The sequence below is a fragment of the Heterocephalus glaber genome, unplaced genomic scaffold (assembly GCF_053883595.1).
Source record: "Heterocephalus glaber isolate CG9 unplaced genomic scaffold, H.glaber_assembly_v1.0 deba00000818, whole genome shotgun sequence".
Classification (NCBI taxonomy): Eukaryota; Metazoa; Chordata; class Mammalia; order Rodentia; family Bathyergidae; genus Heterocephalus; species Heterocephalus glaber.
The window spans coordinates 14,395,889-14,423,025 of record NW_028258164.1 but is presented as its reverse complement, the minus strand read 5'-3'; the positions used below and the strand labels follow the sequence as shown (position 1 = coordinate 14,423,025).

At 51.8% G+C, this 27,137-nt stretch overlaps 1 protein-coding gene and 1 long non-coding RNA gene across 6 annotated transcripts in view; one reads left to right on the top strand and one right to left on the bottom strand.

Moving 5' to 3' along the window:
- Window positions 1-74: 74 nt before the first annotated feature.
- On the bottom strand, window positions 75-16,088 carry LOC110345032 (uncharacterized). 2 transcript variants are annotated; one of them, XR_002388072.2, is made up of 4 exons: window positions 15,645-16,056; window positions 13,181-13,226; window positions 4,551-7,783; window positions 79-2,066 (listed from the first exon to the last, which is right to left on the bottom strand). It is a non-coding gene; the product is annotated as an uncharacterized LOC110345032 (long non-coding RNA). The 2 variants fall into 2 exon arrangements; XR_015449918.1 differs by having other exon boundaries at window positions 75-7,783; window positions 15,645-16,088.
- The window catches only part of Wdr86 (WD repeat domain 86), a 30,175-nt gene continuing 16,714 nt past the window's right edge, over window positions 13,677-27,137 (top strand). For 2 of the 4 annotated variants that reach the window (XM_021240914.2, XM_004860369.4), the window contains exons 1-2: window positions 14,927-15,553; window positions 23,893-24,109. In XM_021240914.2, the coding sequence (XP_021096573.1) occupies window positions 15,391-15,553; window positions 23,893-24,109 (380 nt within the window). In that variant the 5' untranslated portion in view covers window positions 14,927-15,390. Of the gene's footprint in view, window positions 15,554-23,892; window positions 24,110-27,137 lie in introns of all 4 variants that reach the window. The other 2 variants (XM_004860368.4, XM_004860367.4) reach the window with 2 other exon arrangements.

Sequence of the window (27,137 nt, the reverse complement as noted above, 5' to 3'; positions counted from 1 at the left end):
GACGGAAGGGGGAAGAAATATGAGGGGTGGAGCAGGAAGGTGAGGGGGCGGGGGCTGGGCGGGGGAGGGGAACGCAGGGCGGGCGGGGAGATCTGGAAGCCGCCTGGGCAGGGCGGGGCCCGTTCCCCGCCACCCCTCACCCCCTCCGACGCAGTGGCCGGAGAGGTCCCTGAAGAGCAGCTCGCTGGTCACCGAGGGCGGCTCGAGTGACTCCCTGCTTGCTCCCACCACGGAATGGGGACTGAGAGTGTAGCCGATGGGGTGCGTTCTGGGAGAGATGAGATCTGGGATCCGCAGGGCTTCTGAAGAGAACTTCGGCCCTGGACTCCTGAGTGAGGTCTGTGAACGTGGGGACCCTGGAGGCGTCTGCTCCGTGCACCAGACCAAAGCCCGGCTGGATGAGGAGTCAGATCGCCCATAGCCTTGTGCCTGAGTCAAGGCTCCGGGTTCAGCTTTCTAACCCAGACGGGATCCCCCGCCCCACACCCCACCCGGGCTGGGAATCAAACGCAGACCTACATCTTCAGCCCTCGCACCCCGGCTCATTCATTAAACTATGTGTCCAAGGGAACCACCATCCCCAGAGAGGCTCCGTTCCTTGTCTTCCAGCCTTCCCGCCTCCCTAGGGAAGCTGTATCTCCCTGCTTTGGTCCAATTTTCCATGTAGGATTTCCGGAGACACCACATAGATCATGTGATGGGAGACGTGGCGAGGGTTTTGAGTAGGTGAAGGGGGCCGATTGGAAATGAAGTAGAATAAAAAGAAGGTAAAAAGGTGACAAGGAAATCGAGATTTTAAAATTGTACTTTTAGGAAAAACTGCAGCTAAGGACCCTCGTCTATAACCTCAGTACCTTTTAAATATCCACAATACCCACAATACCCACAGTACCTTAAAAGAGTCAGTCAGTCTCCCGAGTGACAGCTGTCCAATCAGCTGACCAACCCCTCTGGCCTCCAAGGCGAGCAGCATCCAGCTGGCCTGGGCCTCAGGGTGTCACAATCCTTTCCCCACAGTTGACGTCAAGGATGACACAATGGGACATTTACTGAGCGTTGACTTTATTCCAGGCTCATGGATGGAATCCATGTGATGATACTTAGTATGTTATGTAGTGACACTACCCTAGTCACTTTCCTCATTGCTAGAACAAAATAAGGAAAGCTTTATTTTAGCTCACATTTCAGTCCATGGTTAGCCAGCTCCAAGGCAGAACGGCACCTCAGAGGAGCCTGGCAGAGGAGAGCTGCTCACAGCATGGTAGACAGGACGCAGACGGTGAAGGAGGGAGCCAGGGAGGGAGATGCACCCTTCCAGGCCAGGTCCGCACCAACCTGACCCTTCCAACCAGAGCCCACCTCCTACCAGCGATCAGCTGTAAGCCCCCATATCCATTCACCTTCCGAAAGCCCCACCTATGAGCGCATGAGGCTCCTGGGGAACGTCTAGAAATGAACCATAATGGACACCATGATTGTGACACACTTATTATTGTCACTGTACAAATGTGAACTAGACACAGGCAAGGTTCCAACCCAGGCCTGGCAGGGCCCTGTGTTTCTATATTGCACAGGACATTCACACGCAGCAGGATATGTGGCACAAATGTGGTGCTAACGAAAACCCTTGCAAGACTCAGACCCTTCTTCCTGACACAAGTGCAACCACACCTGCTGTACCCACTTGTAAAGGCATTGTCACCCATGCAGAGTTGCTACGTGAGGCTTGGTTGTTAGTAGTGAGTGACCCAGTGCCTGGGAGGAGAAGCGGGGAGGGGCATGGCGCTTAGAGGTTAATCGGATTCAGGACTAACACCAGATGTGACTTGGTCAAGCCATTGTGCCATGCCTTAGTGTCCCTGGGCGTCTAGTGGGATAATAATACAGTACTACCATCCTGGGAATGAATTTCCGGGAACCAAATGAGAATCAACAGTCTGCTCTCTTCCCAGCTCCCAGGAATAGCAGCACCTCTTTATCGGGTGATTTAATGCTTTGGGCATTGAGGTCCTGGGTGACCTCCTCTTCCTCCTCCTCAGCAGTAATGTCAGAAATCTGCTTTTGGTCTGAAAGAAGAAAAACAAGATTCTCACCACAGGGCTCATGGCAGGCTTGTAATTTATCTGAAGTCCATCCAGGGGGTCAGTGGACCGAGGGTGAGGGCGGCTTAGAGCTGCGTGTTTCACATATTTCTGTCTCCACTCTGGTTTGGAAAGCTGGAGTTTTCAAAAGCTGTGTCCTTGTGTCCTTAGCCCTGAGTCACTGTGCCCTGCCGGAACTCTGCCCATTGGGGACCCACAAATGCTGTTTATCAGCCCAGTCTGACTCCAGGGACTACGTGGCCTTTAAGCCCAGGCAGATGTTTCTCAACAGCCAGGCCTGTTCATCCCTCCCATTTCTGGACCTCCAGGTGCACAGCTACTGGGGTCCCCTGTCCCCTTTCCTGCTGTGACCTCAGGCTATGGCTTCCTTATCCCTCAGGGCAGGATGCTTCAGAAGAGGACTATGCCCAGTTGTATTGTTGACCCCTCAAGAAGCCATCAGAGATGTTCAATCAAAACTTGTTGAAAAAGAGGGGTTTTTGTTGTTTTGTTTTTTATCATTGTTGTTGTTAATTGGTTTTTTGAGATGGGGCCTCACTATGTAGTTCAGGCTGGCCTTAAACTCACACAGATCCTCCTGCCTCAGCCTCCTGAGTGCTGGAATTACAGGCCTGGGCCACTATACCTGGCTGAATGAGTTTTTAAAATCACGTGTAGCTCAGTGGTAGAGTGCTTGCCTAGTATGTGCAAGGCCCTGGGTTCCATCCCGGGCACTGCAAAGAAATAAATGAATGGGCCGGGGATTTAGCTCAGTGGTTTCGCCACCTGCTGTGCAAGTGCAAGGACCTGAATTTGATCCCCGGTACCAAAAAAAAAAAAAAAAAAGAAATAACAAACTAGAGGGTTTTTTTTGGTTTCGTTTTTGTTTTTTTTGAGACAAGGTCTTGATATGTAGTTCAGGCTGAACTTGAACTCACTTTGTAGCCAAGGCTGGCCTAGAACTTCCAGCTATCCTCCCACCTCAGCCTCCTGAGTTCTGGGACTACAGGCGTGGGGCACCACACCCAGCTAAACTCTGGAGTTTTAGTTGGGGAAGATCAAATTCTGGAGTTGGGTGGTGGTGACAGTCACATAGCAGTGTGAATGTACCTGGTACCCCCGCACAGTGCCTGATGCAGACAGTGAATTTTATGTTATGTGGATATTGCTGAATACACATTTTATTATTTATTTATTATTTATTTATTTTTGAGACAGGATTTCACTGTGTAGTTCAGGCTGGCCTTGAATTTGCAGCGATCCTCTTGCCTCACTCAGCCTCCTATGTTGGGATTACAGATGTGTGCCACAATCCAGACTATTGAACCTAAAAATTGAGCTCCCCTTCCGGGAGATGCTCAGGGCTGTTAGCAGGTGGTCTGGATACAGAAGACCCACTCTGGATTTTCCTAGGGAAACTTGCAGGTCTTACTGCCCGACAACTGCCCAGACACCTGCCCTACAACTCTTCCCCTGTCATTTGTCACCTTCTTATTGATCTTGGTGGCTCCCACCAAATCCATTGATTGCAGAGCTGAACTCCCAGGGAGACTGAGCAAGGCCACTTGCGAGCCCAGAGCCTGGGGCACCTGGGCCCAGCCCTTCCCCACACCTGGTTGCTAGGGAAGCCTCCTCCTCCCTGAAGGTTTATAAACAGCTTCTGGGCTTCCCTGCTGTCTGTCTGAAGCAATGGGACAGAGGCAGCTGCAGCCTCTCTTTCTGACCCTGGTGGGGGTGGAGGTGCTCCCTGGAGCAGGTTGTGGGAGTGTGTGGCAGGCTAGGCAGTGCTAGTAGAGACCTGCCGGGCCAGCCGGGGATTTAGCTCAGTGATTCTGCCACCTGCCTCGCAAGCCCAAGGTCCCAAGTTCCATCTCTGGTACCAAAATAAATAAATAAATAAATAAATAAATAAATAAATAAATAAATAAATATACATATACACACACACACACACACACAAATATATATACACGCACTGCCATGGTTGCCCTGCTTCATATCCAAGCTGCCTTGGGACCTGGGGCTGCACTTTTAGGTGGGGGAGTATAGAGGCTCTGCCTGGCTTCGAGACTGGGTGACTCACTTGAGTAAGGTTTAGGATTGAGACCCCACAAGGGACCTGCCCCCAACCTGAGACCACCAATCAGGAAAGTGCTGTTTTCAATCCTTCATCAGAATCTGGTGCTGTTCTCAGGACCAATCAGAGGCTGCTCCATTCAATCCTTATTTGCATGTGGGCACAGCCAGTCAAAAACTGCTGTTTCTGATCCTTCATTCACATATGGCATGAAACCAAATGAGTCTTTCCACGGGGGCTTTAACTACATCTAGCACCAGGTCAAGTGAGTTTTTGGCAGGAAGATTGTCCCAATGCCAGCCCAGGAACTTTGAATATAAAAGCCCCCTTTCCCTTATCCTCTGGCCACTGTGAGCCTTTTCACCAGCCCATTCTTACCCTACAGAGCTTACCTCTTTTCCACCTTCAATAAAAGTACATTTTCACTGCCTTTTCCATGTGTCTTGCACAATTCTTTGCTCAGGACACCAAGAACCTAGAAAGAAGCCCACAAGACCCTCCATCCAGTAACTGGATTGTGTAGGACTGTCAGGCTAGGGGGTGTCAAAGGAGGTGAAGGAAACTTCCTCTGTCTTCCTGTTTTGAATGTAGGTGTGATGCCAGGAGTTCAGGCAACCTTCTTGTAATCATGAGGTTAAAGGCAAGCAAGCAGGGAGATGCAAGCTCCATGCTCCTGGAGCTGCTAAAACAGCATCAGTGGCCACTTGTCTTGTTATGGTAGAGAAATGAGCCCAAGTTTATTTTGCCACTCTTGGGTGTTCTGCTCTTTGCAGCTGAGCAACATGATAATCAAAAACCATTACAAAACCATGACTTCAGGGCCAGGGATTTAGCTCAGTGGTGCTGCACCTGCCTTGAAAGTGAAAGGTCCTGAGTTTGATCCCCAGTACCACAAAACAACAACAACAACAACAAAACATGACTTCAGTTGGTTCCTGTTGTGCCTCTGCCTCCGTCTGATGCACTCCATGCCACCTGACAACAGTGCTTTGCACACTGGCCAGGGACTTGTCCATGACCTTGGTGAGCTTGCCGGGTGGTGACAGATGCCTTCACGTGCCCCCTGTCTGTCCATGATGCATCACGCAACCTAATTTTCTTCCAAAGACGCATCCTTAGGAGTTGAGCCTGAGGGGCACAGATGCCACACTGGGTGTGGGGTCCCCCAGGAAGAATGTGAGACCTTTCTTCATTTTTTGAGACAGAGTCTTGCTAACTCTAAGTTGCCCTGGCTGGGCTTGAACCTGTGATCCTCCTGCCTCAGCCTCCCAGAGTGCTGAGATAACAGGCATGTACCACTGCGCCTGGTCCTTTTCATACTTAATGCTTGCCTGTTGTGTGGACAGGATGAAGTTTGTGGTTCATAGCTGGCGAGGACAGAGAGGTTGTGAGAAGGCCGGCTCCTGGTCTGGCTGCACACCAGGTCCAAGTTGTGCAATCCAGTGCCTTCCCAGAACTGCCAGCCTGTTTCCCCAGAGCCCCACCTTGGGGGGTGACCCTTTGTGGCTTTATGGGGTCACTGCAATGCGCTCAGCTAAACTAGGGTGAGATCTATCTTAGGTCAGATGCTGAGACAAATCAGCAGAGCCGGGCGGGTGCACACTGACATTGATCTCTTGCAGATCTGGAGATGGGATGGCCACAACCCAGGCGCCAGCCAATTCGGTGCTGAGATTTCAGTGGATAGGGCCCCACCCTTATGACCTGATTTAGCATCATTCATCGCCAAGCAGGCACACTGGGATCAGCACAGGAGCCTTGGGGTGCAGTTCAGTGCATAACAAGATCTGTGAAGTAGGGTAGGGTTGTCCTTGGCTGCTTTGAGTCCTTGATTTAGGAGATCGGGAGATTAAAACCAAAGCACACTTTTGCAGGAAGAAAACTTGCACTGGAAAGTTAGAGGAAGACAGGAAATGCTTCCACTCAGGTGGCTGGAGGTGGTACGCTGATGCAGGGATGCAGACCGGCCATCTGTAAAGGCCTGGCTGGTGGCTGGGGTCTCTGAACATCATCTCAGTTCTGCTGTCCCAGCTCTGGGATCTGCACAGCCAGGGATGCTTCTGTCCCAGGAAAGGATGTCTCTGTCTGCATGGGGTCTCAGCCAGGTGGGCTCTGCCTCTCGAGACATCCAGTTGACCACAGGCCCAGGACAATGACTGGGGACTTCTGGGAATCATTGGACATCCCCAGAAACCCCCATCCCGGTGTGTCTGCAGTCTCAAAAGGATCATGTAAATGCATGGCTGATTAGCCCTGTCCTGTAACTCACAGACAGGTTCTTCTCAGTAACCAGCATAGCCAATTCCAAATCATTGATGTTCTTTTCATTTTATTTATTTATTTATCTTTGAGACAGGGTCTCACTGTGTAGTTCAGGCAGGCCTTGAACTCACTTTGTAGCCCAGGCTGGCCTAGAACTCACAGCAATCCTCCTGTCTCAGCCTCCTGAGCACTGGGATGTGCCACCACACCCACCCCAGGCATTGTTTTCATCTCTAGAAGTTCAACTTGAACTTTGTAATGTCTTCAGTGATCTCATCCTGAAACATCAGCATCATCAGATTAAGAAACACCAGCAGTGGGCCGGGGATTTAGCTCTCAGTGGTTCTGCTGCCTGCCTCACAAGTGCAAGGTCTGGAATTCGATCCCCAGTACCCAAAAAAAAAAGAAGAAGAAGAAACACCAGCAGGATAGAACAGCTCCTAGGTGTGCCTGGGTGGGTCATGGAGGTGTGGCCATGGGCACCATACATAGTGCCCCCCTGTTCCTCTCCAGTGCTGTTCCCTGGCTCTGCTTCCCAACCACCATGAATTGAGCAGCTTTGCTCCGCCATACCCTTCCACAATGATGTTCCAGCTTTGGAGCCAGCGGACCATGGACTGAATCTCCCAAACCATAGGCTAAATTAAACCTCTCCTCCTTTAAATTGCAAGTGTAGAATATTGGTTCAGCAACAGGACAGCTAATTAATACATCTCCCATGTCCTTCATGGGTGGGGGATGCTGGGGATTGAACCCACAAAGCCTCACACATGCTAAGCATGTGCTTTACTCCAGGCCCCTACATAACCTTTTAGACATACAGAATGCAGTTAACAACTGTTCTCCTGCCCCTGTCAGCACTCTTTTCAGCTGTGCCGGGGTTGCGCAGGTCCCTCTAACCCTTTCCCACGTTGAGCGGCATCTGTACACCTGTGTTGACCAGCGTTTGGCGCGATGCTAGAGCAGGACCTCTGGGTCCTCTATTCTCAGTTGTCCAACTCCAGCCACTATGCTGTCAGCTCAAGGATTCTGCTGGGCTCCATCCGGGTCCCCTTCCTGCTCTGTGGTCTGGGCAGTCCCTCAAGGTAGTGACTTGGCCCAGACATGGGCTCAACCTCATTTTTCTGTCTCTCGGGGATTAGTGTCTTCCACGGCCTGATGTCCAGGGTCATGAAAACAATTGTCTCACATGTTTTGAGTTTGTTTTGGTTGTTTCAGACAGGAGGCGGGATGGAAATGGGTCCTGGTGACTGACTTGGCCAGAAGTGTAAGTCAAAGCTAGTGACTGTTGAAAGCTGTTTCAAAACGGCATGCCTTCTGTCTAGTCGGCCCCTGACATTTCTCCACAGCTGCCAGGAGGAGGCTGCAGGGAGATAAAGTGGAGGTTTGAGGGTGGATGGGATATTTTCCAGCTGTCTTTCTCGCTGCAGAACAGTCAGGTCCTTAGGAACATGGCCCTGCTCACAGACCCAGGAAAGGCCCAACATTCTGGTACAGGATGTGGGGCCCCTAGTAGACTGTCCTGGACTTCCGGGCAGTGCTGGGGCCAGGGCCAGCAGTGGCCTCTACAGAGAATTTTTAGTGTGAGGAGACTGGGTTTCCTAATGCTTCCTCCTTTTTAATTTTAGGCCTGACTGGATCCTTTGGAACAAGATTGAAAGGACGCCGTCCTAGGAAGCAGGAGCATGGGGAGCAGGGAATGCTTGTTCCATGACAATTTTTCATCAAACATTCATTACATGTACTAATACAGTGGTGCCTCAATTCACGAACTTAATTTGTTCTATGATTTTGGAAAAGATGGCCACACTTGTATTCATCTGGGAAAGATGGCTGTGGTTGTGTTTGTCACTCAATGTGGAGTTTGCAAAAAAACCCAAAATTTTGCTAAATGCTTCTATTTGTGAACCAAATTGTTTGCAAACAAAACTGTTCATGAACAGAGGTACCACTGTACTAACATAGAAGCTTCATAAAGCCTTTAAAAAAAAAAGCACAATAAGTTGTATGTAGATCAAAATATGCATCATTAAATGAACCACTGTAACCATTTTTATTTTTTTGGTACCAGGGATCAAACTCAGGACCTTGCACTTGTGAGGCAGGTGCCAGAACCACTGAGCTAAATCCGATGCCCACTGTAACCATTTTAAAGTGCATAATTCAGGGGTAATAAGTACATTTCACAAGGTTATCCAGCCATTGCTTCGGTCTATGTATCCAACTTTGTCATCACCTCAGATGGAAACATGGAATGATGACACTTCCTCGCCCTGTTCCTCCAAGATCCTGGCAACTCCTATTCTGCTTTCTGTCAGAATTTATCTATTCTAGGGCTGGGGATTTAGCTCAGTGGTTCCGCCACCTGCCTTGCAAGCTCAAGGACCTGAGTTCGAGCCCCAGTACCAAAAAAAAAAAATTTGTCTATTCTGGACACTTCATATAACCAGAATTGTATGTCCTTTTTTTTCTGACTTTTTTTGCTTAGCATGTTTTCTGAGTTCATCCATGTCGTGACAGGGACCAGAACTTCATTTCCTTTATAGCTGAATAGCACCCCATTGTATAAGCATAGCGCAATTTGTTCACCTTCAGAGTTTCTGTATGTTTCAGCATGTGTCAGTACTCCATTCTTGTTTATTTTTTTAAATTAATTTTATTGGTATCTTTTAGGTATACAATATAATGACATTCGTCATTGGAAATTTGCACCTTTAACATAATCTCTCTTGGTTCTTATTTTTTCCCCTTCTCCTGCCCTCCCTTCAACCCCTCCACCCCTCCCTATTTACAAAGACTTTGTTTCCATTTTTTCATTTTCTCATAATAATTCCATTCCCTTCTTTCCTTTCCCCTACCCCTACCTCTCCCACTTCCCCTTCCCCTTTGCTCCTCTTCTTCCTACTTTTTTTTTGGTACTGGGGATCAAACTCTGGACCTTGTGCTTATGAGGCAGGTGGCGGCACCACTGAGCTAAATCCCTGGTCCTCTTCCTATTTCACTTTATCTATTATACCTTTTAGTAGAACTACCAATTATATATGTTTGTATTTCTTCTTACATGTTTTTCACTGTGGTAAGATAAAAATAGAAACAAAAGACAAGGGAAAATCAATTCTGGAAATATTTAAGAAACTATAAACCTTTATGGAGGCTACAATGAAGAACAGGAATTTATTTCCCACAGTCTTTTCACAAATTATGCCTATTTTCTATGGAAATCACTTAAGATTAAGTATATGTGCCATACTGATTTGACAAAAATAGTCAAGAGAATAGGAAATACATTTGAGTAGCACTTATAGAAATTTAGAATATAAGATCCCCAGATTCAGTATCTTTGCTATTATTTTTGTTTTGTTTGTTTCTTTGAGGCAGAATTCTTCTTTTTGTGGTGCTGGGGATTGAACACAGGGCCTCACTCATGCTGAGCAAGTACTCTGCCACTGAGATACAGTTTCAGTTCCAAAAATCTTCTTAAAATATGTCTCATGGACAATCTCAACATATGAAGAAATGAGTGTTGAGCTGCTCTCATTGGAATGAGGATCAGGGCTCTGGGCCGAGATAAGACTGCTCATCTTTCTCATTAATCTTCTGTGACTCTCCTGGTCCCAACCCTGGGAGTCCTCTGGCTCATGACTTAGCCTAATGTCTTGACTTTTCAGTCAAGGACACCAAGGGCCGGGGATTTAGCTCAGTGGTTCCACCACTTGCCTCGAAAGCATAAGGGCCCGAGTTCGATCCCCGGTACCAAAAAAAAAAAAAAAAAAGAATACTTAAGGACACCAAGGCACATTTCTAATTAGTGGATGAGCTGGGCTGAGTGCAAGTCTTCTGACTCCTCCAGCAAAGCCTCCTATACCAGAATGCCTGTGTTGAGTTCCTGAAATTAGTTCCAGATATGGAAGATCTTCCTTTTCACTAAAGAGAGAACATCTTTTGATCACTGTATCAACAGAGACCAGGGAGAGTCACGATATAAACATATTTATGGCCTATAGCCTTTTGGGTTTTCCTATTGTCTCTGATAATGAGTTTAAAGATATATGCTTTGAAAAATTCCTTCACTAGACAAAGCTGAAAATATTTAGTCATTGCTGATGCAGTGGCATATATCTGGAGTCTCAGTTACTCAGGAGGCTGAGTAAGGGGATCACTTACACCCAGGAGTTTGAGACGAGTATGGGCAACATAGTGAGACTGTTTTTTAAAAAAAATAGTCATAAAAATGGTAACTCACATCCAGCAAAGTCAAATTAATACTCCATTCTTGTTTAGGGCTGAGTAGTACTTCACTGTATGGATATACCACATTTTATCTATCTATTCCTTGGTTAATGAACCTCTGGATGTTTCCATTTGTGCATATGAGTGTGTATGTGTGATACTGGGCATGGAATCTAGGGCCTCACATATGCTAAGCAAATGCTGTAGCACAGAGCTACATTCCAAGCCCTTTTCATTTTTTATTTTGACACAAGGTCTCACTAAGTTGCCCAGGCTAGCCTCAAACTTTCAACCCTCTTGCCTCAGACTCCTGAGTAGCTGGGATTATAGGCATGTGACACCATACCTGGCTGGGTGGTTTCCACCTTTTGGCTAGTGTGAATAATGCTCATTTCTCTTGGATATATGTGGAATTGCTGGGTCACATGGTAACTCTGTACTTAACAGTTTCAGTGATGGCCAGTCTGTTTTCATAGCAGCTGCACCATTTTACATCCCCATTAGCGGTGTCTGAAGGTTCAAATTTTCCCATGTTTTGTCTTCTATTCACCCATCCTAGTGGGTCAAAGTGACACCACCCATTTCCCTGGTGACTTAGCCCAGTAGCTTTCATGTGCTTGTTGGTCACTTGTCTATCTTTCTTGGGGAAATGTCTAGTCAGGTACTTTTTTCCCCCTTTTTCTATTTTAAAATTAGCGTCTTCCCAGAATGCAACTGAGTTGTACCTCTCACTCCGGATTCGAAAACCTTCGGGGACTTCCCATTTCCTTCTGGAATCCCTGGGTTCTTCTCCTGGGAATGACTTATGGACAGGCAAGGCTTGCAACCTCTTGAGGAATCCCAACAGTGAGAGACATAAGTCTCCAATAAATGGAGATGACGATAACCATGGTTACACTCACCACCAGCAGCAAGACCTGTGTCTTAGCTGCTTTCCTCTCTGCTAGGGTAAAATACCTTTCCTTTGCCACTTAAGGAAGGTGAGGTTCATTTTGGCTCATGGTTTACAGAGGTTTCAGTCCATGGTCAGCTGGCTCCAAGGTAGGGGAGCTGGGCAGAGAGGCCTGGCAGAGGAAAAGCTACTCACCTCATGATGCACAAGAAGCAGAGAGTGAAGGGAGGAGCTGGGAAGGGAGATAAACCCTGCCACGCCACGGCCCTAGCGACCAGCTCCTCCAATTAGGCCCCACCTCCAAACAGCACAACAGCTTTAAGCCTCCATCGTCCAATCACCTTCCCAAAGCCCTGCCTATGAGTGGAGGAGACTGGGGAGAAGGCTAGATCTGAACTGTGACAAGCTGGTATGAGGAGGAAAGGAACGATTCTGACAACAGCGACAATGAGGTAGCCAAAAGGTCCCTCCCGCCCACTTCTCTTGATGCTTCTCACAGAGCCCCTCACCCAGGATGGTCTTTCCAGCAGGTGAAATCATGATTATCTGTATGGCTTTAAGGATGGGCACTTCTGGCCACAAGATGTCTCTTCCACTGGAGGAGCAAAGAGTTCTCCCCCATTTTCACTAGGTAAATATCTTCCTGCTTCTTTCCCCTACCCCTCAGTACTGGCCATTGCACCTAGGAAGTCCTGGGTTACAGCCCCATGAACCCCCTTTTTTATAGTACTGGAGATTGAACCCCAGCTTTTTTGTTTGTTTGTTTTTGGTACCGGGGATCAAACTCGGGTCCTTGCACTTGTGCAGCAGGTGGTGAAACCACTGAGCTAAATCCCTGGCCCAACCCCAGCTTTTTATTTGTTTTGTTTTTGAGACAATGTCTTGCTAAGTCCCTAAATTGTCCAGGCTGGGCTTGAACTAGCCAACTTGTCCTCCTTGAGCCCTCAGACTCCCAGAGTGCTGGGATTAAAGGTGTGATCCTCTATGTCCAGCTCCTTTTTATTTATTTTTTGGTACCGGGGATCAAACGCGGGACCTTGTGCTTGCAAGGCAGGCAGTGGAACCACTGAGCTAAATCCCCAGCCCTAGGCTCCTTTTTATTTTGAGACAGGGTCTGGCTAAATTGCCCAGATTGGGTTAGAACTTGCTATCCTTCTGCCTTAGACTCCCAAGCAGCTGGAATTGTATGTGTGACCACCCATTCGCTCTCCTGCCCATCAGAACCTCTTCTTAGATGCCTGTCATAAAATGATTCTCTTTCAAAGAGACTTGGGTACACAGGCACGGGGCTCTCAAAGAGAGGTGAGGGGTTTTACTGATGTCACAGTTTTGCTGGCAGACCAGCCTGGCTCCTGCATCTCTGCACTTTGTCATCTCAAGGTGGGGGGGACCCTAGATTCAGGGGAAACAGGGTCACTTTCTAACTTTCCCACCTCCTGCATTTTTTTTTTTTTTGGTACTGGGGATCAAACTCAGGTCCTTGGGCTTTCGGGGGCAGGCGGCGGAACCACTGAGCTAAATCCCCGGCCCTATTTCCCCTTTAACTCTTTTTTTTTCCTTTCAGTACCAGGGATTGAATTTAGGACCTTGCAATTGCAAGGCAGACGCAGCACCACTGAGCTAAATCCCCAGACCCACCTCCTGCATTCTTGTTAGATTCCCAGAGCAGCCTGTGATCTGCAACCTGCAAAGGAGAAAGGAGGAGAAGCTGGCTTAAATTTTCACCACACACCTACCCCCAAATCAGAGATGGCGCTTATCCCCTACCAGGGGGCCACTGTGAACCAAATCAAGGGTGTGGGAGGTTTTGAATAAAAGAAGAGCAAGGACAGGAAAGCATCTGGGCAAGAGGTAGTGGAGGCCACAGGCCCATGGGCTGGGTTCGTGTGAATTGGGCTCAGGAGCTGGTGGCTGCTGGATATCCTCTGTCTGCTGGGGGCTGAGAATAGAAGCAGGTGGTTTGTTGGTGGCTGGGTGGAGGAACCAGAAATGCATGGGTCCCATCTTGCTCAGTAATATTGTGTCCCAGATCCCTTGAAAAATGAACTTTCCTCCCAGCATGGCTGTCTTGTCCGGCCTGCCACTGGGCAAGCTCCTTGAGAGTGGGGACTGCCCTGGGTGCTCACCACTCTGTTAAGCCCTCTGAACCCCAGAATAACAGATCTCTGATTCCCCTTGCTGTCTGGGTTCCCTCTGGCTCCTCTCTGGGGCGACTCTGTCTTGGTCTTGTCTTGGCTCCTGTCCTTTCTCCCCAGCTGGCCTCACCCAGTGGCCACACCTGCAGGGCAGCTGTGCTCCTGTGTTCCTAGCTGTATGTTGCAAAGGCCCCTGGAGCGTGAGGTTGCAAGATGAACTTGGGATCCCACTGTAGCAGAAGCTCTCAGCGCAGTCATCACCCTCCCCCCAGTCACTCCGTCCCCTTCTTCCCGGCTCTTGGCTCAAGGGGACACAAGTCCTCTCCCTCTGCTTCCTCTCTCCCGTGAACCTCCACCACCTCTGCTTCTTCAGGCGCCACCAGATCCACTTAAACCCCTTCCTTGACTGCCGATGCCTGGGAGTAAGGAAGGCCCGAGCTCCGGGAGCTGAAGTGCAGACTACCTCACAAGTTTTGGGGCACAAAGAATAGATGCTCCTGGTTGGGTCGCTTGGGAACGAAGCCCCCTGCTTGATGGGACTCACCCTGGGGTTTTCTTGGAATCTGACACGGTCGGCTGTGGGCTGGCTCTCCGAGGCCACCCTTTCCCTGCCCCTCTTCCCTGAAAGAGTCCTGCCTGGAGAGCTGAGGAAACCCTGCTACCTCTAGGACCTGGAGGATCCGAGTGGGGGGTCGCCCTCCCCGCCCCCCACGAAGCCGGCACCGGAACAGCTCTAATGGGAACCAGGCGAGCGCGCTCCGGGAGGGCTGTGGCCGGGGGTGGGATTCCTTCCTGGACTTCGGTGGGACCTGGGGGGGGGGGACAGGAGCGGGGAAGTGTGTGTGTGGGAGTGAAAAGATGGGGGAGCCTAACCACCCCTAAACTTCACAGAGCCCCCCCCCCACACACCCGGCTTGCCCCCTGCCCCCTGCCCCCCGCCCCTTCCCGCCCCGTCCTCCATGGAGGGACTTCGGTAGAATTTGGGGTGCGCGCGTGACGTCCCAGTGACAGCGGACTCGGGGCTACCCGGTCGCTCCCCCCCCACCCGGAGGACCATCCCCAAATCTCCAGACCCCGCTGTCAGCTCCAGCCTCCCTCCTCTCCGCCCTGGGCGGTGGGGACCGAGGCGGCGGGAGGTGCACCTCGGGCACCTGGAGCGGTGAGCGCGGAGGGGCGCGCGCCGAGCTCAGACCCCGGCCGGGCTGGGAGGCTGGGATCTCGGGGTGGAGCTGGCGCGCGGCCGAATGGTGGGAGGGGACAGGTTGGGGGTGGTCTCTGAGGAGGAGCCAGGCCGGACCGCCTTGTTCCGCCTCGGCTGCCCGGAGTGCGCGGTGCGGGCTGGGGAGGGCGCGTGAGGCGCAGGGCTTCCCAGGCTCCCCTGACCGCCCTAGCCCCGTGGGCGCGAGGAGAGGCAGGGGCCCCTGCACGCCCCGAGACGCCGGTGTCAGTGACTCCCGTTGGGGCGCAGGCTTCCGAGGCAGCCCCGAGAGAGGGGTGGTCTGCGCCTGCGCCCCCGGGAGTCTCCATTCAGGCCACGCAGTGCGCGCCGCATAGCCCCCTCCGCGATCACTGACCCCGAGACAGGGAGAGGGTCGCAGATCCGTCGCTTCCCAGGAGTCCGGCCCCCCGCGATGGCCGCCGGCCGGCACCGCCTTGTCCTCCCCGCACCGCTGTGCGCACCCCGGGGCGTCCCCGCCTAGCGGGGCCAGCGGGATGGGGGGCGGCGGGTCCGCCCTGAGGGTCTGCTCCGACCACCGCGGGGGCATCAACTGGCTGAGTCTGAGCCCCGACGGGCAGCGCCTGCTGACGGGCAGCGAGGACGGCACGGCCCGGCTCTGGAGCACTGCGAACGGCCAGTGTTGCGCGCTCCTGCAAGGTACCGCCGCGCGCGACCCTCCGGGCCTCCTAGTTGCGCGCCCACCTGAGCCAGTCCGGGGACCCCAGCAATCCTCCCCGCCACTCCTTACCAGAATCCAGCGCTGCCCCTCGCGGCACCCCGGGGAGCGTCCGATCCCTGTGTGTCCAGGGCGCGGAGGGCGGAGGAGGAGGTGGGGAGCCCGGGCCGGAATGGGTGCCGAGGGTCAGGTGGTCCACGGGGCGGGAGGGGCGCCGCCGCAGAGCCAAGGTCCTTTGTCAACTCGCGGCCTGAAATCATTACTACAACAATTTCAGCAAATTTAAAGAAGTCGCACCTAAACTCCTTCTAAGCAAACCTTTCCTGTAGCTCGTTGACCTGGTGACCTGTGGCAACAATTCCTGTTTGGCTCCTTAGGGGGAACAAGAGGAACTTGTTGGGGTGGTGGTGCTGTGCCCAGTGTGTCCTTTTATTGTGTCACCCTACATACAGACGTGGAACTGAGGCTCAGGGTTCAGTAACTTGCCTGGGCCTTGCAGCCTGTGAGTAAAGGGATTATTCCTCCACCCTCTCTCTCCACCACCTTGCCCAGCCCTCTGCCACTTCATCTCTGTCCGTGGGATTGTTCTGAAGTTTCCCCTAAGGGGGCGGATATTAGGTCTGTTTTGCATATCAAACGTGGAAGGGTGAGTGTAGTCCCTTGGAGACACTGTACACGTGTTGATTTATATTTGCATTCTCATTCTGTGGACAGTGTGAGCCCAGGTGCATCCTGCCCAGGCCTCTCCAGTGTCTGCAGCCTGAGGTCCCTCCCAGCCCCAGCCCCAGCACTGTGGCCCCTTGGTGAGGAGAGCTTTCTGCGCCAATATAGCTCTTTATCTGGGTGCTGGTTTTTCTGCCAGAATCAGCAAATCCTGGGTGGCCACACCCAGCCCTTCCAGCTGAGATAGGATGTTGGCCTGGATGTCAGATGATCCAGTCACTACTGCATTCAGGCAGAGCATAGTTAGGTTAGATGTCTCAGAGCCCAGTGGGGATGGATTTGGATTACTGGTGCTTGAGAGCTGGGGTGGATAATGGAGAGTTGGCCACAAGTAACACATGCCCCTCCCCTCCTCCCCAAACAGCCACATGCTCTGACTGGAAGCCCTGTAAGAGCTGAGGTCTAGCTGGGGATTTAGCTCAGTGGTGCCGCCACCTACCTCACAAGCGCAAGGTCCTGAGTTCGATCCCCAGTACCAAAAATTTAAAAAAGAGCTAGTCGGGGTTTTAGCTCAGTGGTTCTGGTGCCTGCCTTGCAAGCGCAAGGTCCCGAGTTCGATCCCCAGTACCAAAAAAACAAAGAAAAGAAAACAAGATTTCACTCCTGAGAAAAAGAGCTGAGGTCTGTTAGAAAATTTCAGTGCCTCATGTGTGCTTCCCGAACATAAGACTGGAGTGTGTTTCAGAAATGCAGATTCTTGGGGCTGAACTCCATGGATCCTAGAAGTGGCATTTGGAAGAGGCTTTCAGGGGCTCTGACACATGGCCAACCCCGGGCAGCCTCAGTGCTAGGTAGATTTCTCCCTGGTTGAGCTATGCTTTGTCCAGGCTGGTTCTCGAAGGTGGGCATCAGCTTGTCCCAGGGCAGCCCGACCAAGCCACGGCAATGTGTCTGCCCTCCGGGACCCCACACCATTTTGGTGGCTGTCACAACCTAGCCATCTGTCCACGTAAGCCACTGACACCTGGCCTCCGCTGAGGGCCCACCCCACTCCAGCGGAAATGTGTTGAAGAACTTCCCATTCCTACCAGGATTGAGTCTGTGCTTATAGAGGTGGCATTTCAAAATTTTCAAGGAAACTGGGGTTGGTGGCACACACCTGTAGTCCCAGCACTTAGGAGGCTGAGGCAGGAGAATCACTGTGAGTTTGTGCCCAGCCTGGGCTACAAGGTGAGTTCAAGGCCAGTCTAAAAAAACCCTGTCTCAAAAAACAAAATAAACAAACCAGAGAAACTTTCAAGAACAGAGAGGACAAAGGAATCCTTTCTTTATCTGAACATCCTGCTTACAGACTTAACTTGCAGGAAGCACTGTGGGCATATGACAGTCCTTTTGTGTGCTCCCTCTCCAAAGCAAGATCTTGCCAACTCCTTCCTCCTGGAGGGCTTTTTTTTTGTTCCAGTGAAATATTAGTAAGATGTCTTAATATTTGTTTAGTACTGTATGTCCAATAGATATGCATCTCTGTGCATCTTTATTATGTGGTTAATCATCTGGGTGGGGGCAGATGTGACCCACATCAGGATTATGGATGGGAACTGGGAGGCGTAGACTTATTTACCAACACAGAACATCCTGATTTCTAGACACTGGCCCTGGGTGGGTGCGGGCCTCAGAGTCCCCTGAGGTGCCCATTGCAGGACTTGTCCAAGGTCACAGGGCCACAGGTGGATGGCAGAGAGGGCTTTGTCCCGCTATGTGGCTGCTGCTTGCACTCGGGGTGCAGGGGAAGTTGTGCCCAGGCCACGTGGCCAGCCGGAGGAGCCCTAACCCCTAGGCCCCACGTTCATCTTTCCACTCTTGTGGAAAGCTCCCACTGGAAGCCAGTTGCTGGCTCAGTCCCGGATTTCCTGGGAAGAGTGGTTGGGGTTGGCGACTCTGCCCGGAGCTTTTCCTCCACACCTCAGTGCAGGCAGAGTGGGGACCAGAAGCTTGAAAGTTTGGGCCAAGGAGTGGGAGGAATGGAGACGGGACAGGGGCTGCCCACTGTGGATGGATGCTCTGGACGGCCCTGGGACAGCTGTAGAATTGTCACCCAGGTGCCAGGCTGCCCGCCTCATTTACAAATCAGAATGGGCCTTCTGATGCAGCTGGTGAACTCCCAGCAGAGAAAGAAGACTTAATTGTGGGTCATTCCATAAAGAGAAGAACTGCTTGGGCTATAATTATCCCTCAGCCTCCCTGGCCTGGACAGCTGTTCCCCATGTGCTACAAGGGTCAGAGTAATGCCAAGAGCATGCATGGTTCCATGCCTGTCACCATGTACACAGGGTGATGGAAACATGGGGAATGTTTACATTTTTAAAATTATTACAGTGAAAGACACCCAGTGGGTATCTCATTCTGTGGGTCACTGAGACAGGCAATGTTTCCTCAAATGGCAGGGCATGTTCTGTTCAGTTCTGGTTCAGTAAGGGGCTCAGCCCGAAGGTCCCAGCCCATGGTGGCTGCCTCTGTAGTGTCCTCCGTCTCTCATATGTGTCCAGTGAGCCAGGGTTGCATTTGGACAGGCTCAGGGCACAGGGGTGTCCTCAGCTATTGGGTATGGAGGGCCCTCTGTAGGTGCCACTTGAGAAGGTTGCTGGGAGAGGCCCACAGCTGGCCTGAGAATGTGCCGGAAGGAGTAGATCCTGTTGCAACACATGGGTGACAGGAGGCTGGGAACAGAGGTCCAGGAAGCCCCGGTTATAGCCCTTGTCAGGTCTGCCACAGGTTTGGTGCTTCCAGCTGCATTGCCTGCCAAGTAGGTAGCTGGGGAGGTCTAAGGAAGGGGGTGCTGCAGAGTGGGCAGAGGACAGAACCAGCAGGGCTGTCACCTCCTCTCCCAGGGCCACAGTCACTGCATTTTGGAGATAGCTGTGGCAACAGGGCTCCTTCGAGGACACGGTGACCTTCGTGGACGCATAGTGAGCCTGAGTGGCCCTCTGGGTTAGAGAAGGGTGGAATCCTGACCCAAATCTCCCTGTGCCCGTTTTCGGAATCCACCCAGAAGTGGGAAGGCCAGGAGTAGCACTTGAGGTCCATGCAGTGGGAGCCAAGAACAGGGATGGTGAGGGACAGGCTGGTGTGGACAGCGGGGTCAGGTGACCAGGACAACTCTTCCCATGTGCTACAAGGGTTGGGGAAGTCCCAAAACAAGTGGCCAACCCTGTCATCATGTATGCAGTGTGATTTAAGCACATGGTGAATGTTTAAGTTTTAAAAATTATTGCAATGAAAGACACATTGTGATGAATCCCCTCAAAATATTCCTCCTTGCTTTGAACACACTGATCCCATCATTCTTGCTCTTTTCTGAAGGAGCTCTGTAAGTCCTTTCCTGAGAGTCTTTAATTCGCTGTCGTGGCTGCCTTGAAGTACAGAACTGATTCAGAACATTCACCTTGCATGGTCACTCTGACTTTGAGAAAGAGGGAGCGGTCACACAGTGCCAGATCCAGTAACTAAGGTGGATGAGGACACAGTATCTTTTTTTTTTTTGGTACCAGGGCTAGAACTCGGGTCCTTGCACTTGCGCAGCAGGTAGCAGGCAGCGAAACCACTGAGGCAAATCCCCGGCCCTATCTTTTTTTTTTGAAATGTGGTCTTGTTATGTAGTTCAGGCTGGCCTCGAACTCCAGGCTCTCCTCTTGCCTTAGCCTCCTGAGTGCTGGGATTACCGGCAAGTACCGCCACACTTGGCCCCAGGGTCATGTTTTTATGATCCTGCCTTTCCATTAGGTGGCACTCAATGGCAGCATCCACTATATTCTTATCATACTGCATAGACATTCAGGAAAGAGCACTTCCAGACCTGCTTCAGAAAGTGGCTAGAACAGTGGGATAAGTATGTTGGAAGCAAAGAGGAATTAATGGCAATGTGTCTTATACTGTAATAAATTTCTTCCCCATGCATTTTGACCATACCTCCCAGCTGTGGGAACAGCCGGCTGCCTCGCTGCTGGGACCCAGAGAGGGAAAGCTGTCCAAGGCATGCCCCCCTTGGGGGTCACCCATGGCCTAGGCCCCCTGAACTGCCTTTCCTGGAAGGGCAGGCACAGTGTGACCCGGCCCCGCAGCCCTCAGGGCACAGGGAGGGAAAGGGCTGAAGCCTTGGCAAGCAACCTTGGCGTCTCAGTTTGTTCTGTTGAACATAACTACATCTTATCTGCATTCTTTATCCCTTTGAAAATATTTATTTTCAGTTCTACATTTTTGCTTATTCTGTACAACTAACAGCTGAAGGCTGAGGCCTGTGGTCCCCTGAGGTGTGACAGGCTCCGGGCTCTGGGCTGTGGCTCCTCCCGCCCTCTGGATGACCCGTGAGCCCCGGGCCTGACCTGTCTGAGATTCTGCAGAATGCAGGTCACGGGGGTCAGGGTCACACTGTGCAGCGGCGCTGGAGAGGAGACATACTTGGCAGTGTTCCAGTCCTGCTGCTGCGAGCTCCACCCTGGACCATTTTCTGAAGTGGTCTGAGTGCTTGGGAACAGAGGGGCTCAGTTCCTGGATAGATGGCAGAGGACAGGGAACAGGGGACACCCGGCCAGCCTGGCTCAGGCTCAGAAATGAGGCTTTGTATATTGAAAAGACCTAGGATCTGGGATGTGGCTCTGTGGCAGAGTGCCTGGCCCTGCAAAAGCAAAACTGAATCAAAGCCCTTAACTTCTATTTATCATCGCCTCTTTTCTCCCAGTCTTCATGTGCATTTTCATGTTTAGGGATTTGCGAGCTGTGCCTATATCCTTGCTTCCATACCCCTGTTGTGAAGCAGCCCCCCTTGGCGGTTGGCAGCTTTGGTTCTAGGGAGTACAGGTGTGCCTGTTGCTCACTGGCCACACTCACTCTTGGTGCTTTTCTTGGTTTAATTTACCCCTCACCTCCGGCCTTTTACCTTTCTGTCACTTGGAGGGACAGAGCAGCTGGCGCAGCTGGATCAGCCTCTCTTGGCCTCGGGCAGCTGTGGCCCAGGGTCCTTAAGTGGCAGGAGAGGCAAGGCCTCTGCAGGCTGCTGTGGTCCAGCCTGTGGCTGGCCTTAGCACCCCTTGGCTGCCACCCCATCCTGGGTGTCCCTGGCACTCTGGTGGCTCTTCTTTGGGCTCTGTGCTCCGGTTGCCCTCACCGCAGTGACTGCAGGGAGGATGGGGATAGATCTGGTCTCAAAGCAAGAAGGTTGACAGCCTTAAAATATTTTATAAACTCCTTGGGATTGGCAAAAATCCTGGCTGTGTTTTACCAAACATATTTTGCCCTTAACTTTTACACCAACATGTATTTTAAGAGAAACATAATCTGCCATTTCTTCAAGTGTTTACTTAATTCTTACATTGTTTTCAGAACAGTGCTCTCCGAAAGACAAAAGCTTTCCTTTTTTTTTTTTAAATTGGGGTTTTGAGAACCCAGGAGGTCGAGTTCATCTAAAAGTTAACTAAGCTGAAGCCCAGAACAAAAATAAAAGATGCATCAGTTTTACAGAACCTAGGAGATTATGAAACCCTTGTCCACCTGACATTGGCTGCCTAAATGAAATGACAGTGATGACGATAATGATGATGATTTTGCTGGTACTGGGGAGTGAACCCAGGGCCTTTGTACTGAGCTACTTTGCTAGCCCTTTTTTGGTAGTTTTTAAATTTTGAGACAGGGTCCTGCTAAGTTACCAAGTCTGGGCTGGAACTTTCGATCCTCCTGCCTCAGCCTCCCAGGGTGCTGGGATTACAGGCATTGCCATGACTCCTGGCTGAGATTTAAAATCAGATTAAAATTCCCTCATCTCTGACCTTCGGCAGCCCTAGTTTGGTGGCCAAAGCTCCACTGAGTGAGGTACCATTGCTCAGCCACAACTCATTCTTAAGTGATTTTCTTGGTTCAATTTAAGATCAAAAAGTCTTTAAGGGGCCGGGGATTTAGCTCAGTGGTTCCAGCGCCTGCCTGTCAAGTGCAAGGTCCCGAGTTTGACCCCCGGTACCAAAACAAAACAAAACAAAACTCTTTAAAACAAAATCCTTATTGTAATAATATGGCCTGCCAGTTATGTGGGTGTTCAAATTCATCAGATCCCTCTTCTGTAAAAATAGTTTCAGATTCCTTTGATTCCCTTGGTTTTCTGGTCTCCACATTCCTCGAAGGTGTACTCAGTGTCAAAAGTTCTTCTCCCACATGAGACATCCTTCCCTGGAGGTTAAGCCCAACTGGATCGGAGACCCTGAGGGCTTCCAGGGCTGCTCGATTTTGTCCCAGGCGGAAACACTGGTCTCTGCTGCCTGGGCAGTTGGCAAAAGGTACAGCATCTGCCTTGGAAGGTGATGGCAGACGGGACCAGCTTGACGCCAGACAGGTGTGCACGCCCCATCCCCGACCCTGCATGGCCCTCTGCCTTTGGGCCCCAGCCTCATATCTGCGGAGCACCAACCACCAGGCCTGAGAAGCTCCTCGAGTCTCCAGTGTGCAGCCCCAACTCTGCTCTCCCCTGCTAGAGCCGCCCTATCTTCAGCGTCCCCTGAAAGTGCCCGGCCTGGTAACTGCAGGCCCCTCCCACCGACTGCACGGCTGGGCTGGGTTCTCAGAAGGTGAGAGGCGTCCTCAGTGTCTCCCTCTGTCCCCTGTCCCCATCATTGGAACACTAGGTGCTTTGAAGCAACTACAGCTTATTCTTGCCTGGTTGCTGAAGGCTGAAGTCCAAAATCAGTGTCCCTGGGCCAAGCTGAGGTGTCAGCAGGGCCAACTCCTGAAACCTCAAGGGGACGATCTGTTTGGTGGCTGCCAGCACTCCTTGGCTTGTGGCCGTTCCATGTGGGCTTCTCTTTGGTGTAAGGACACTCTCGATTGGTGTTTAGGGCCACCCTGTGCGATCCCAGCGCATCTGCCCCCGTCAGCACCCTCAACTCAGTCACATCTGCCACATGGCTTTTCCGGGTAAGGTGACGTTGGCGGTCCTGTAACCGCCCAGGACCTGACAGCTGCTGCTCCCACCACTGCTGTATTTCAGCGTGAGCATAAGAAAAGGAGCTGACACACAGCATCCACCAGGTGCTTGCCACTGTAACTGCAGGGTGACCTGTGCCGTGGAGATTGTCCCTGTCCCCGTTCCAAGTGAGGGAGGAGCCACATGGGGAGAGGTGGCAGAATGAATCCAGGCAGCAGCAGCACTAAGGGCCCACCCACCCACCCCCGCTCCTTCCACCTCCATAATGTTGTGTTTGCTGAGCACGTAGAGCTCCAAGTATGTGGAAGACTAAAAGGAAATGCCAGGCATAGGTGCGCACGCCGGTAATCCCAGCGGTCAGGAGGCTGAGGCAGGAGGATCACTGAGGCCAGGCTCGGCTACATAGTGAGTTCAAGGCTGGACCCTGTCTCAAACAAACAAAAGAAAACAGAAGGTCAAAGAGGGGGAGAAAAGGAGATCTTGGGAGACTGAGCATGGGTTTGGGGGCGGGTGAGCTCCCTGCACTGTTCCTGGTGCACCTGGGGTCCGACACCCACACCGTCAACTACAGAGTGCCACCTGCCCTTCCACCTGGCCCTCCTCTCTCCCTTCTCCTTCCAAACTTGCTTCCCAGAAGAAAGCAGGAGCTGGTGCTGCCCCCGAAGGGCGACTCACAGGCCCTCTCGCCTGCAGGGCACGAGAGCTACGTGACCTTCTGCCAGCTGGAGGACGGGGCCGCCTTCACCTGCAGCGCCGACTGCACCATCCGGCGGTGGGACTTGCACACAGGCCAGTGTGTGCAGGTGTACCAGGGACACACGTCCATCGTCAACAGGTCGGCCTGGCGGGCGGGGCTGCTGGCCAGGCAGAGGGAGACAGAGGCCAGAAATGTGGGTTCTTGGGAAACTCAGTAAGTGGAAGGGAGCACACGGCACCTGAGCCCCAGGACAGAAGTGTCCCTAGGCCCAAGTGCTAAGTGCCTGGGGCTGCTTGGGTGTTCAGGATTTGGGAGGAGGAGGGATCGGGCTGGACACCCCTGCCAGGAGCCTGGCACCATGCTTGCCCCTGCTGGGTGCAGGGAGAGCCACCCCGCCTACTGGTGGGGATGTTCCAGGGGGGCTGCAAATTGGTACCTGAGGGTAGACTGAGGGTTCTGAGGGGGAGATTGTCCTGCAGATGCAACTGAGGGTGTTTGTAAGCCTCTTTCCAGGCAGCTGTCAGAAGCACACCCTCTCCTCCTCTAGGTCTAGATTTTTCCTTTCCTTATTGAGTCTGGGGTGGAGCGGGGTCTTGGAAATGCCTTTGCTGATCAGATCATTTTGATACCTGTGATGGTTGCCCCAGGCTCCCCAGGGGTCCCTTAAAGCCACGTTGGCAGAAGGACCCTGCCTGGGAGGAGCCCAAGGGCTGGGCTGAGCAGGTACAGAGGAGAGGATGTGCCAAAGCCAGGGCCACTGGTGGGCAACAGGGACAGACCAGACATGGTGGTAATCCTGGCACTCAGGAGCCTGAGGCAGGAGAATTGCTGTGAGTTTGAGGCCAGCCTGGACTACTGTCACCTACTTCTCAGAAGTGGAAAAGGGTGATTCAAGGTGGAAATTATGCTTTGCCAGGTTTACTGACCAAGGTGCACACGTGTGCACATAAACCCAAAAGAAATGCACTCATACACAGGTACACAGCACGTTGCCCATACATACTACATGCACACATGAATCACCTACACACAAACACACAATCACAGCATGATGCACTTACACATATACACTTGTACAGTGCACACCTGTGCACACACAGACATTCTACAGATACTACCTTCCATCTGTGTCTGTCTCAGCCCCCTGCCCTGGGTACACTTTGGCACCATGAAATAGCTGAGTTCCAGTGCGGGGACCCAGAACTCACTTCCTCCCATTGTTTCTGAGATGGCCAGGCAGATGAGCTTTGGAGACACTGATCCTTTAGTGGCCTGGTATCCAGCCATCACACTGTGCCACACCTTGGCAGGACGCAGCTGCCATCCCCATTCCCCAGAGCCTTCCCACAACATCACCTGCTGTGACACGATCTGAACCTGGAGCTGGGGTGTGGCCCCGTGGTAGTGTGCTTGCGTAGTGTGTGCCAGGCCTTGGGTTCCATCCCCAGAACTGCAAAGAGGAAAAGGAAAAACCCTGCATCTACTGCATGCCCTAGGGAAGAAGCCAGTCAGGGGAGTTGAAATTTCATGCAGTTTGCATCAGTTCGCCACTTGTAGGAAAGGACACCAGGCTCAAGTTCTCCTGGGAAGAGCAGAAGCCATTGCCAGTCCTGGCCTGAGTGGGTCCTTGCTCCGCACCAGCAGGGAGGCAACCTGGTCCAGCTGCCAACCCTGCTGGGCCCTGGGTGGCCTTGTCCCTGGGGTGTGGGACCTAACAAGGGACCGTAAACAGCCTTTGAAGTTCTGTACTAAAGGTGAATGCGCTTCTGTTTTTCCTGGGGAGAAGTTCACAGAGTTCCGTAAAATGAGAAGTCATGAATATTTCCTGCCCAGATGGCCCTGGGCCTGAGGTCAGCCAGCTCCGAGAAATCAAGGGCTCCTCCTGGCCTTCCACCCAACAGTTCCCTGGCCCCAGCCAGTCCCAGCCTGGGTTCCCACGGGGGCTGTGACCCGGAGCTGCCCAGTCACCTGTGTGATGGTCACTCTGTGAGTTGATAGCAGAGTCCACCCCACCACTGCAGCTTTGCTTCCCATCACCCAGGGGGACACAGCAGACCCAGTGAGGTGGGAAAGGCTCTGGAATTCCTCACTGCCCCCTCGGAAATGCCTCTGCCATCCAGTGGATCAAAGCCATTCCCCGGTGGCCAGCTGGTCTCACTTAGCCCTGGAATTTCCTGATTTTCACTGGAAAGTCCTGCATTCCCAGAAACCTGGGCAGACCAGAAGGGGTAGCCACCTCACCTGTCCCTTTCATCCTGCTGTCAGTTACTTTCTTGTTGCTGAAAGGAGGAAGGTTTATTTGGCTCACAGTTTGTAGAGGTTTTAGTCCAGGCTGCTGGGTCCAAGTGAGGGGGCCATGGCAGAGGAGAAATAGTCCATGGCAAAAAGGCAGGTGAGGAGAGCACATCAGCCCTCTTTCTGTTCCTCATATCCTGTGAGGCTACCTGCCTTCGTCCTAGCCAGAACTATGCCAAACCAATCAGTGGACTGATTTAGTAATCACACACCCTTGATCCCAGCACCATACACGCTAGATCCAGCCACCTGTGAAAAGCACCCCCTATGACTGCATGAGGCACTGGGGGGACATCGAGACACAGCCATGACATTCTGCCCCTGGGCCCCCAAAGACTCATGCACATCCCTTTATGCAAAAGGCCATCTCCCAGAGTTGCCAAAGTCCTCGCATTTTCCCCATTGCTGGAAAGTCCAGTCTCCTCTTGAGATTTAAATCACTCTTAGCTGCAAGCCCCTGAACAAATGAAAAGAAAGCTAAACACTTCCAATATGCAAAGGCACAAGATGGACATTTACATCCCAAAAGGTACAAATAGGGAGATAAAATAGGGAGGGGAGGGGGATTGAGGGGGGGAATGGGATAAAATAAAATTTATTTTAAAAAAATAGATACAAAGGAATGGGACCAAAACAAATCCAAAATCCAGCAGGGCAAACATTAAGTCCTGTAGTCCCACTTCCAGTATCCCCAGCAGTCTGTGAGAGTTGTAAACTCCAAAGGGCGCCGGTAGTTTTAGCTCCCATGGCTTCTCTCTGGGGCCAGCTCTGCTCCCTCCTTGCAGCTTTCCTCAGATGGTCCACACTTCTGGCTTCTCCAAACTTCTGGGGTCTACACTGCATCTTTGGCTTCACACTCACAGCTTCACACATTGCCCTCTCAGGGGCACACTTCCTGGCCTCCCAGGCCTTCTGAAATCTGAGTGGAAGCCTTCCTGACCCTACA